Source organism: Electrona antarctica (assembly GCF_951216825.1).
Source record: "Electrona antarctica genome assembly, contig: scaffold_1578, whole genome shotgun sequence".
Classification (NCBI taxonomy): Eukaryota; Metazoa; Chordata; class Actinopteri; order Myctophiformes; family Myctophidae; genus Electrona; species Electrona antarctica.
The window spans coordinates 1-12,790 of NW_027637008.1; the positions used below are offsets into that span (position 1 = coordinate 1).

The 12,790-nt window shown below is 51.6% G+C and overlaps 1 protein-coding gene across 1 annotated transcript; it reads left to right on the top strand.

Moving 5' to 3' along the window:
* Window positions 1-75: 75 nt before the first annotated feature.
* LOC306919513 (leucine-rich repeat and immunoglobulin-like domain-containing nogo receptor-interacting protein 3) lies at window positions 76-12,578 on the top strand (the record flags this gene model as incomplete). The annotated part of the gene is made up of 7 exons (XM_079532274.1): window positions 76-266; window positions 3,627-3,834; window positions 5,311-5,499; window positions 9,167-9,553; window positions 10,093-10,449; window positions 10,721-10,960; window positions 12,186-12,578. The coding sequence occupies exons 1-7, from the start codon at window positions 118-120 to the stop codon at window positions 12,576-12,578; spliced, it is 1,923 nt and encodes a 640-aa protein (XP_079388400.1). The 5' UTR covers window positions 76-117.
* Between the last annotated feature and the right edge of the window lie 212 nt (window positions 12,579-12,790).

Genomic DNA, 12,790 nt, shown 5'->3' on the forward strand with positions numbered 1-12,790 from the left:
CTAATATTATAATTCATTATTAATGACCGGGCTCTGTTTCTGCGTTGTCTTCTCTACAGGTGTGTGGAGCTCAGACCCTGCCTGTGATAGGCTAGGAGTCTAGAGGAAGTGGGGGCGATGATTGGCTCGTCCCCGGGCAGGGGGCATGGTGGCGGCGTGGGGGCGTGGCTTCTCGTGCTGGCGGCCGCCGCCACCGCGGCGGTCCTGGCACTGCCGCAGGGCGCAGGGGCGTGTCCTCCCCGATGCGAATGCTCCGCCCAGCTCAGGTCAGTGTTTACACATCTAGGACCGAGGCCGATTGGTTCCAACTAGGGATCTAACGATATAGTAACTGCATCGAAAAATAGTATATCGAAAGAAATGAACATTGACTATGTATCGTATCGTTTTGTAATGCAAATAATCGATTGTATCAATACTACATTTTTGTGCGTGGTATTTAGCATTTTTGAGAAGAAAAATACATTGACATAAAATGTCAATGTATTTTAAATAGTTACTGTATCGAATTTAAATAATTGAATCGTATCGTACTTCCATAATGAACCAATATGGTCCATGTATCGTATCTCCATAATGAACCAATAGGGTCCATGTATCGTATCTCCATAATGAACCAATAGGGTCCATGCATCGTATCTCCATAATGAACCAATAGGGTCCATGTGTCGTATCGTATCTCCATAATGAACCAATAGGGTCCATGCATCGTATCTCCATAATGAACCAATAGGGTCCATGTGTCGTATCTCCATAATGAACCAATAGGGTCCATGCATCGTATCTCCATAATGAACCAATAGGGTCCATGTATCGTATCTCCATAATGAACCAATAGGGTCCATGTATCGTATCTCCATAATGAACCAATAGGGTCCATGTATCGTATCTCCATAATGAACCAATAGGGTCCATGTATCGTATCGTATCTCCATAATGAACCAATAGGGTCCATGTATCGTATCTCCATAATGAACCAATAGGGTCCATGTATCGTATCTCCATAATGAACCAATAGGGTCCATGTGTCGTATCTCCATAATGAACCAATAGGGTCCATGTATCGTATCTCCATAATGAACCAATAGGGTCCATGTATCGTATCTCCATAATGAACCAATAGGGTCCATGTATCGTATCGTATCTCCATAATGAACCAATAGGGTCCATGTATCGTATCTCCATAATGAACCAATAGGGTCCATGTATCGTATCGTATCTCCATAATGAACCAATAGGGTCCATGTATCGTATCTCCATAATGAACCAATAGGGTCCATGTGTCGTATCTCCATAATGAACCAATAGGGTCCATGCATCGTATCTCCATAATGAACCAATAGGGTCCATGTGTCGTATCGTATCTCCATAATGAACCAATAGGGTCCATGCATCGTATCTCCATAATGAACCAATAGGGTCCATGTGTCGTATCTCCATAATGAACCAATAGGGTCCATGCATCGTATCTCCATAATGAACCAATAGGGTCCATGTATCGTATCTCCATAATGAACCAATAGGGTCCATGTATCGTATCTCCATAATGAACCAATAGGGTCCATGTATCGTATCTCCATAATGAACCAATAGGGTCCATGTATCGTATCGTATCTCCATAATGAACCAATAGGGTCCATGTATCGTATCTCCATAATGAACCAATAGGGTCCATGTATCGTATCTCCATAATGAACCAATAGGGTCCATGTGTCGTATCTCCATAATGAACCAATAGGGTCCATGTATCGTATCTCCATAATGAACCAATAGGGTCCATGTATCGTATCTCCATAATGAACCAATAGGGTCCATGTATCGTATCGTATCTCCATAATGAACCAATAGGGTCCATGTATCGTATCTCCATAATGAACCAATAGGGTCCATGTATCGTATCGTATCTCCATAATGAACCAATAGGGTCCATGTATCGTATCTCCATAATGAACCAATAGGGTCCATGTGTCGTATCTCCATAATGAACCAATAGGGTCCATGCATCGTATCTCCATAATGAACCAATAGGGTCCATGTGTCGTATCGTATCTCCATAATGAACCAATAGGGTCCATGCATCGTATCTCCATAATGAACCAATAGGGTCCATGTGTCGTATCTCCATAATGAACCAATAGGGTCCATGCATCGTATCTCCATAATGAACCAATAGGGTCCATGTATCGTATCTCCATAATGAACCAATAGGGTCCATGTATCGTATCTCCATAATGAACCAATAGGGTCCATGTATCGTATCTCCATAATGAACCAATAGGGTCCATGTATCGTATCGTATCTCCATAATGAACCAATAGGGTCCATGTATCGTATCTCCATAATGAACCAATAGGGTCCATGTATCGTATCGTATCTCCATAATGAACCAATAGGGTCCATGTATCGTATCTCCATAATGAACCAATAGGGTCCATGTGTCGTATCTCCATAATGAACCAATAGGGTCCATGTATCGTATCTCCATAATGAACCAATAGGGTCCATGTATCGTATCTCCATAATGAACCAATAGGGTCCATGTGTCGTATCTCCATAATGAACCAATAGGGTCCATGTGTCGTATCTCCATAATGAACCAATAGGGTCCATGTGTCGTATCTCCATAATGAACCAATAGGGTCCATGTATCGTATCGTATCTCCATAATGAACCAATAGGGTCCATGTATCGTATCGTGATATGTATCGTATCGCTGTTAAAATGTATCGTTACACCCCTAGTTGGAACCAAATGGAATTCAATTCAAAAAGACTACACCTCTCTGAACCTAAAGACTACACCTCTCTGAACCTAAAGACTACACCTCTCTGAACCTAAAGACTACACCTCTCTGAACCTAAAGACTACACCTCTCTGAACCTAAAGACTACACCTCTCTGAACCTAAAGACTACACCTCTCTGAACCTAAAGACTACACCTCTCTGAACCTAAAGACTACACCTCTCTGAACCTAAAGACTAAAGACTACACCTCTCTGAACCTAAAGACTACACCTCTCTGAACCTAAAGACTACACCTCTCTGAACCTAAAGACTAAAGACTACACCTCTCTGAACCTAAAGACTACACCTCTCTGAACCTAAAGACTAAAGACTACACCTCTCTGAACCTAAAGACTACACCTCTCTGAACCTAAAGACTACACCTCTCTGAACCTAAAGACTAAAGACTACACCTCTCTGAACCTAAAGACTACACCTCTCTGAACCTAAAGACTAAAGACTACACCTCTCTGAACCTAAAGACTACACCTCTCTGAACCTAAAGACTACACCTCTCTGAACCTAAAGACTACACCTCTCTGAACCTAAAGACTACACCTCTCTGAACCTAAAGACTACACCTCTCTGAACCTAAAGACTACACCTCTCTGAACCTAAAGACTAAAGACTACACCTCTCTGAACCTAAAGACTACACCTCTCTGAACCTAAAGACTACAACTCTCTGAACCTAAAGACTACACCTCTCTGAACCTAAAGACTACACATCTCTGAACCTAAAGACTACACCTCTCTGAACCTAAAGACTACACCTCTCTGAACCTAAAAGACTACACCTCTCTGAACCTAAAATGAGACTGTTCTCGTCGCTGCCCCCTGCAGGTCGGTGGCGTGCCAGCGGCGCCGCCTCTCCAACGTTCCCGAGGGCATCCCGACGGAGACGCGGCTGTTGGACCTGAGCCGGAACCGCCTGCGCTGGGTGGCCCAGGGGGACCTGGCGCCGTACCCCCGCCTGGAGGAGCTGGACCTCAGCGAGAACCTCATCGCCACGCTGGAGAACAACGCCTTCGCCAGCCTGCAGAGCCTCAAGGTGAGGGGGGGGGGAGGGGGGGGCAGCCTGCAGAGCCTCAAGGTGAGGGGGGGGGGAGGGGCAGCCTGCAGAGCCTCAAGGTGAGGGGGGGAGGGGGGGGGCAGCCTGCAGAGCCTCAAGGTGAGGGGGGGGGCAGCCTGCAGAGCTTCGGGGGGAGGGGGGGGCAGCCTGCAGAGCCTCAAGGTGGGGGGGGGGGGCAGCCTGCAGAGCCTCAAGGTGAGGGGGGGAGGGGGGGCAGCCTGCAGAGCCTCAAGGTGGGGGGGGGGGGGCAGCCTGCAGAGCCTCAAGGTGAGGGGGGGAGGGGGGGGGCAGCCTGCAGAGCCTCAAGGTGAGGGGGGGAGGGGGGGGCAGCCTGCAGAGCCTCAAGGTGAGGGGGGGGGGCAGCCTGCAGAGCTTCGGGGGGAGGGGGGGGGCAGCCTGCAGAGCCTCAAGGTGAGGAGGGGGGCAGCCTGCAGAGCCTCAAGGTGAGGGGGGGGGCAGCCTGCAGAGCTTCGGGGGGAGGGGGGGCAGCCTGCAGAGCCTCAAGGTGGGGGGGGGGGCAGCCTGCAGAGCTTCGGGGGGAGGGGGGGCAGCCTGCAGAGCCTCAAGGTGAGGGGGGGGGCAGCCTGCAGAGCTTCGGGGGGAGGGGGGGCAGCCTGCAGAGCCTCAAGGTGGGGGGGGGGCAGCCTGCAGAGCCTCAAGGTGAGGGGGGGAGGGGGGGGGGGCAGCCTGCAGAGCCTCAAGGTGAGGGGGGGGGCAGCCTGCAGAGCCTCAAGGTGAGGGGGGGAGGGGGGGCAGCCTGCAGAGCCTCAAGGTGAGGGGGGGAGGGGGGGCAGCCTGCAGAGCCTCAAGGTGAGGGGGGGGAGGGGGGGCAGCCTGCAGAGCCTCAAGGTGAGGGGGGGAGGGGGGGGCAGCCTGCAGAGCCTCAAGGTGAGGGGGGGGGGAGACGGACAAACAACCAGCCGGAACCTTGACATATTAAGGAATCCTTCCCTTGTTTAGGAAACAAAGACCTGTCCCTTTACTGGACTGATAAGGGACACACTTTGTTCCTTATTTTGGGGAATCGATGGAACTGTCGTGGAATTCTAGATCAATCATTAATGGGCTTCATGTTGCGGCGTTCCCTCTGCCCTGCTCTCCAGGTGTTTCCTCCAGAAACTGGGAGGTCGGCGGTTCGATCCCCGGCCGGGTCGTACCAAAGACTGTAAAAATGGGACCCAGTGCCTCCCTGCTTGGCACTCAGCATCAAAGGGTTGGATTGGGGGGTCAGTCCCTGCTTGGCACTCAGCATCAAAGGGTTGGATTGGGGGGTCAGTCCCTGCTTGGCACTCAGCATCAAGGGTTGGATTGGGGGGGTCAGTACCTGCTTGGCACTCAGCATCAAAGGGTTGGATTGGGGGGTCAGTCCCTGCTTGGCACTCAGCATCAAAGGGTTGGATTAGGGGGGTCAAATCTACTAATCAAATGACCTTGACGTTTGACCCTGTTCTCCAGGTGTTGAGGCTCCGGGGGAACCAGTTGAAGCTGGTCCCCATGGGGGCGTTCGCCAGGCTGGGCAACCTGACCAGCCTGGACCTGAGCGAGAACAAGATGGTGATCCTCCTGGACTACACCTTCCAGGACCTGCGGAGTCTGAGACACCTGGAGGTGGGGGACAACGACCTGGTCTACATCTCTCACAAGGTACTGGTCTAGACCTGGTCTACAGCTACACCTGGTCTACAGCTACACCTGGTCTACAGCTAGACCTGGTCCACATCTCTCACAAGGTACTGGTCTAGACCTGGTCTACAGCTAGACCTGGTCTACAGCTAGACCTGGTCTACAGCTAGACCTGGTCTACATCTCTCACAAGGTACTGGTCTAGACCTGGTCTATAGCTAGACCTGGTCTACAGCTACACCTGGTCTACATCTCTCACAAGGTACTGGTCTACAGCTAGACCTGGTCTACAGCTAGACCTGGTCTACAGCTAGACCTGGTCTACAGCTAGACCTGGTCCACATCTCTCACAAGGTACTGGTCTAGACCTGGTCTACAACTAGACCTGGTCTACAGCTACACCTGGTCTACAGCTAGACCTGGTCTACAGCTACACCTGGTCTACAGCTACACCTGGTCTACAGCTAGACCTGGTCTACATCTCTCACAAGGTACTGGTCTAGACCTGGTCTATAGCTAGACCTGGTCTACAGCTACACCTGGTCTACATCTCTCACAAGGTACTGGTCTACAGCTAGACCTGGTCTACAGCTAGACCTGGTCTACATCTAGACCTGGTCTACAGCTAGACCTGGTCTACAGCTAGACCTGGTCTACATCTCTCACAAGGTATTGGTTCTACAGCTAGACCTGGTCTACAGCTAGACATGGTCTACAGCTAGACCTGGTCTACAGCTACACCTGGTCTACAGCTAGACCTGGTCTACAGCTAGACCTGGTCTACATCTAGACCTGGTCTACATCTAGACCTGGTCTACAGCTACACCTGGTCTACAGCTAGACCTGGTCTACAGCTACACCTGGTCTACGGCTATACCTGGTCTACGGCTAGACCTGGTCTACAGCTAGACCTGGTCTACAGCTACACCTGGTCTACAGCTAGACCTGGTCTACAGCTACACCTGGTCTACATCTCTCACAAGGTACTGGTCTACAGCTAGACCTGGTCTACAGCTAGACCTGGTCTACAGCTAGACCTGGTCCACATCTCTCACAAGGTACTGGTCTAGACCTGGTCTACAGCTAGACCTGGTCTACAGCTACACCTGGTCTACAGCTAGACCTGGTCTACAGCTACACCTGGTCTACAGCTACACCTGGTCTACAGCTAGACCTGGTCTACAGCTACACCTGGTCTACAGCTAGACCTGGTCTACAGCTAGACCTGGTCTACATCTCTCACAAGGTACTGGTCTAGACCTGGTCTATAGCTAGACCTGTTCTACAGCTACACCTGGTCTACATCTCTCACAAGGTACTGGTCTACAGCTAGACCTGGTCTACAGCTACACCTGGTCTACAGCTACACCTGGTCTACAGCTAGACCTGGTCTACAGCTAGACCTGATCTACAGCTACACCTGGTCTACAGCTAGACCTGGTCTACAGCTACACCTGGTCTACAGCTACACCTGGTCTACAGCTAGACCTGGTCTACAGCTACACCTGGTCTACAGCTAGACCTGGTCTACAGCTACACCTGGTCTACAGCTACACCTGGTCTACAGCTAGACCTGGTCCACATCTCTCACAAGGTACTGGTCTAGACCTGGTCTACAGCTAGACCTGGTCTACAGCTACACCTGGTCTACAGCTAGACCTGGTCTACAGCTACACCTGGTCTACAGCTAGACCTGGTCTACAGCTACACCTGGTCTACAGCTACACCTGGTCTACAGCTACACCTGGTCTACAGCTAGACCTGGTCTACAGCTACACCTGGTCTACAGCTACACCTGGTCTACAGCTAGACCTGGTCCACATCTCTCACAAGGTACTGGTCTAGACCTGGTCTACAGCTAGACCTGGTCTACAGCTACACCTGGTCTACAGCTAGACCTGGTCTACAGCTACACCTGGTCTACAGCTAGACCTGGTCTACATCTCTCACAAGGTACTGGTCTAGACCTGGTCTATAGCTAGACCTGGTCTACAGCTACACCTGGTCTACAGCTAGACCTGGTCTACATCTCTCACAAGGTACTGGTCTATAGCTAGACCTGGTCTACAGCTAGACCTGGTCTACATCTCTCACAAGGTACTGGTTCTACAGCTAGACCTGGTCTACAGCTAGACATGGTCTACAGCTAGACCTGGTCTACAGCTAGACCTGGTCTACAGCTAGACATGGTCTACAGCTAGACCTGGTCTACAGCTACACCTGGTCTACAGCTACACCTGGTCTACAGCTAGACCTGGTCTACAGCTAGACCTGGTCTACATCTCTCACAAGGTACTGGTCTAGACCTGGTCTATAGCTAGACCTGGTCTACAGCTACACCTGGTCTACAGCTACACCTGGTCTACAGCTAGACCTGGTCTACAGCTAGACCTGGTCTACATCTCTCACAAGGTACTGGTCTACACCTGGTCTACAGCTAGACCTGGTCTACATCTCTCACAAGGTACTGGTCTAGACCTGGTCTACAGCTAGACCTGGTCTACAGCTACACCTGGTCTACAGCTAGACCTGGTCTACATCTATACCTGGTCTACAGCTAGACCTGGTCTACAGCTAGACCTGGTCTACAGCTAGACCTGGTCTACAGCTACACCTGGTCTACAGCTAGACTTGGTCTACAGCTACACCTGGTCTACAGCTAGACCTGGTCTACAGCTAGACCTGGTCTACAGCTAGACCTGGTCTACAGCTAGACCTGGTCTACATCTCCCCAGGCCTTCTCGGGTCTCCTGGGTCTGGAGATGAGTTAAGATGTTGGTTCTGTGCTCTCCCCAGGCCTTCTCAGATGTTGGTTCTGTCCCATGGCCACAGGCCTTCTCAGATGTTGGTTCTGTCCCATGGCCACAGGCCTTCTCAGATGTTGGTTCTGTGCTCTCCCCAGGCCTTCTCAGATGTTGGTTCGGTGCTCTCCCCAGGCCTTCTCAGATGTTGGTTCGGTGCTCTCCCCAGGCCTTCTCAGATGTTGGTTCGGTGCTCTCCCCAGGCCTTCTCAGATGTTGGTTCTGTGCTCTCCCCAGGCCTTCATAGATGTTGGTTCTGTGCTCTCCCCAGGCCTTCTCAGATGTTGGTTCTGTGCTCTCCCCAGGCCTTCATAGATGTTGGTTCTGTGCTCTCCGCAGGCCTTCTCAGATGTTGGTTCTGTGCTCTCCCCAGGCCTTCTCAGATGTTGGTTCTGTGCTCTCCCCAGGCCTTCTCAGATGTTGGTTCTGTGCTCTCCCCAGGCCTTCTCAGATGTTGGTTCTGTGCTCTCCCCAGGCCTTCTCAGATGTTGGTTCTGTGCTCTCCCCAGGCCTTCTCAGATGTTGGTTCTGTGCTCTCCCCAGGCCTTCTCAGATGTTGGTTCTGTGCTCTCCCCAGGCCTTCTCAGATGTTGGTTCTGTGCTCTCCCCAGGCCTTCTCAGATGTTGGTTCTGTCCCATGGCCACAGGCCTTCTCAGATGTTGGTTCTGTGCTCTCCCCAGGCCTTCTCAGATGTTGGTTCTGTGCTCTCCCCAGGCCTTCTCAGATGTTGGTTCTGTGCTCTCCCCAGGCCTTCTCAGATGTTGGTTCTGTCCCATGGCCACAGGCCTTCTCAGATGTTGGTTCTGTGCTCTCCCCAGGCCATCTCAGATGTTGGTTCTGTGCTCTCCCCAGGCCTTCTCAGATGTTGGTTCTGTGCTCTCCCCAGGCCTTCTCGGGTCTCCTGGGTCTGGAGGACCTGACCATCGAGCGCTGCAACCTGACCTCCATCTCGGGCCAGACGCTGTCCTACCTGCGCAGCCTGGTGACGCTGCGGCTGCGCAGCCTCAGTGTGGCCGCCCTGGAGGACCAGAACTTCCGCAAGCTGTCGGCGCTGCGCGGCCTGGAGGTGGACCGCTGGCCTTTCCTGGAGTACATCTCCCCGCTCAGCTTCCAAGGGCTGGACCTCCGCTGGCTCTCCATCACCAACACCAACATCACCTCCGTCCCCTCGGCCGCCTTCAAGAACCTGGTCCACCTCACCCACCTCAACCTGTCCTACAACCCCATCTCCACGCTGGAGCCCTGGGCCTTCAGAGACCTGCTGAGGCTGAAGGTAAGGAACCATCTGGAGCCCTGGGCTTTCAGAGACCTGCTGAGGCTGAAGGTAAGGAACCATCTGGAGCCCTGGGCCTTCAGAGACCTGCTGAGGCTGAAGGTAAGGAACCATCTGGAGCCCTGGGCTTTCAGAGACCTGCTGAGGCTGAAGGTAAGGAACCATCTGGAGCCCTGGGCCTTCAGAGCCATGCTGACTGAAGGTAAGGAGAACCATCTGGAGCCCTGGGCTTTCAGAGACCTGAGGCTGAAGGTAAGGACCATCTCCACCCTGGGGTTTTCTCTGTGTGTTCTGAAGCCTTCTGAGCTGCAATACAAACAGGCCTCAACAGTGACATCTGCTGGCAAATTGTAATGTCATATATGGGACTTGTGGACTCTTACATCACAGTCCACAGGAAAGTCAGAGCACTTGTTTGAGCCAGAAAACCCCCAGACCACAGAAAATCTACTGAATGTTAAAAGTTCAGGTTTTTTGGGTTCAATTGAGCTCCGAAAACTATAATATAACTATCATAACCACGTCAAATCAACTCCTAGGAGCTGATCATGGTGAGGACGGGCCTGGCCACGGTGGAGCCTCACGCGATGGGCGGCCTGCGGCAGATCCGTGTGCTCAACTTCTCGGGCAACCACCTCCAGACGCTGGAGGAGAGCTCCTTCCACTCGGTCAACAGCCTGGAGACGGTGCGCGTGGACGGGAACCCGCTGCTGTGCGACTGCCGTCTTCTCTGGATCCTGCAGCGACGCAAGACCCTGGAGTTCGACGGCAGAGTGCCGGTGTGCGCCGGGCCGGTGGAGGTGCAGGGCCACAGCCTGAGCACCTTCACCGACTCGGCACTGTTCGACCATTTCACGTGCCAGAAGCCCAAGATACGCAACCGCAAGATGCAACAGGTAAGGACTCTAATTACACCTTAACACAATCGGTGCTGGGATTTCTTTCAAAATAACAGCTCAGGGGCTGCGCAGATATGGCCGCTTTTACTCTGTCAGCCCCGGGGTCTCCTCCTATAGTGCATCGAGGACCTCCTCTACTAGATGCTCGAGAGGCAACCAGACGCCCAAACCACCCAATATACGGAACCACACAAAGCGTGTTAAGCGTGTGTTAAATATACAAAACTAACAAATGTAATCAACTAAATGTTTTGTCCCCTCCGTGCAGGTGAGCGCCCGCGAGGGCCAGCCGGTGTCGTTCGTGTGCCGCGCGGAGGGCGAGCCGGCGCCCGCCATCGTGTGGATCTCGCCGCAGCGGCGCCGCATCACGGCCAAGATGGCGGGCCGCATCACGGTGCTGCCCAGCGGCACGCTGGAGATCCGCTACGCCCAGCTGACCGACAGCGGCACCTACATCTGCATCGCCAGCAACGCCGGCGGGAACGACACGTACTTCGCCACGCTGACGGTACGCGGCGGAGGGAGGGGTGGGCGATTTAAACGATGTTTTACACGAGAGGGTCTCAGAGATATCGTATATATACACATTCTATGGTTTGCAGTTCTATACCTTAAAGGAGAATTCCATACTAAAAGGCTTTCTTACCTTTCTTTTTAGTCGTTACGTCCCCACCAAAGAGGTCCAGGTGTTATTTTGTGCAAAAGCTCCTTATTGGCTATTTCCCCTACCATAAGCCCTAAATGAATTGCATTGAATTGAATGGGAATTGAATGGGGCTATGGGGTGTTGTGCTAATTCGCTTATTTCCATCGCTCAAAATTATAATTATTTTGTATATCCTGTCTTCATAATGTAAATAATATCCCAAGCGGCACACTTTAATACTTATTTCGATGGAAATAAGCGAATTAGCACAACACCCCATAGCCCCATTCAATTCCAATTCAATTAATTGAGGGCTTATGGTAGGAGTTTTTGCACAAAAAAACACCTGGACCTCTTTGGTGGGGACGTAACGACTACAAAGAAAGGTAAGAAAGGTAAGAAAGCCTTCTAGCATGGAATTCTCCTTTAAAGATGGAGTGCCACCATTTTTTTCCAACCTAAAACTTGATCATCAGGTATTATTATAATATATGGAGGAAGAACTTTTTTCCAAAAAGTGTACAGTATTTGTTAAAATCATGCTTTTATGTGGCCCACCAGTTCATTAAGTATACCTGGTTTGCCTGCATGGTGGGTGGTGATGGGTGGTGATCCACCTGAACTGAAGCCGCACCCACAGCTGTAGTTGTATGATAAAGGGGGAGGGGTTAGGGGAGGGGCTGATAGTTTGATGTCACTATATTACTGTTGGTCTCATTGGCCCGTTTGACTGTCAAGGGTTCGGCCTCCAGGAAGAAACCCTAAATACAGAGTTAATACACCACATAAAAATGACCCCAGGGTGTCTAATGAAGTACTGTCACCTCATAAACACATGAAAAACTGGAAAAATAAAAAACATTGTGGCACTCTTTAATTTATACTATAACGACGGTTTTGTCAGCCAAAATTAATACGTATTTTGGTGTAAATTTTCTCTCTTACTCCTTTTGAATCTGCATGAAAGAATATTGTGATATGATACTGCTTGAAAGAAATATCCATAGTTTTCCATAGTTTCAGCCAACGAACTCAACACTGTTCCATACACCCCCCACCCCCACCACCCCCCCCCCCCCCCACCCAGGTGCGTGGCGGCTCCGGTTTCCCGCCGTTCGACGGCGGCGCGTCCTCGGCCTTCTTCCTGAACCGCTCGCTGTACGCCGGCGCTAATGGCGGCTACGGCTATGGCGCCAACGGCGAGTTCCTGAACGACACGGGCGTGAACGGCACGCGCGTCTTCCTCAAGTTCACGCTGGACATGACCACCATCCTGGTGAGCACGGCCATGGGCAGCATCACCTTCCTCGGCGTGGTCCTCGTCTGTTTCCTGATGCTGTTCGTGTGGAGCCGCGGGCGCGGACAACGCAAGAACAACTTCACAGTGGAGTACTCCTTCAGGAAGGCGGAGCCCGCCGGCGCCGCCCCCGGTGGGGGGGGAGGGGGAGGGGCCAGGAAGTTCAACATGAAGATGATATGAAACAACGCAGCCAGGGGTCCCTCGGAGGCGTAAAAAAAAGATCGAGGCGCGATACGATATGTCGGTTCAATCGGTTTCTTGTGTCGTATGCCGACGATATCGCGCCCCGATAATATAAAGACACGTTATTATTATAGCAAACGCACACAGCTAGCAGCAGCCGCACGGCTTGCGCTGACTCGCAAAGACACACACGGGATATATATATATAT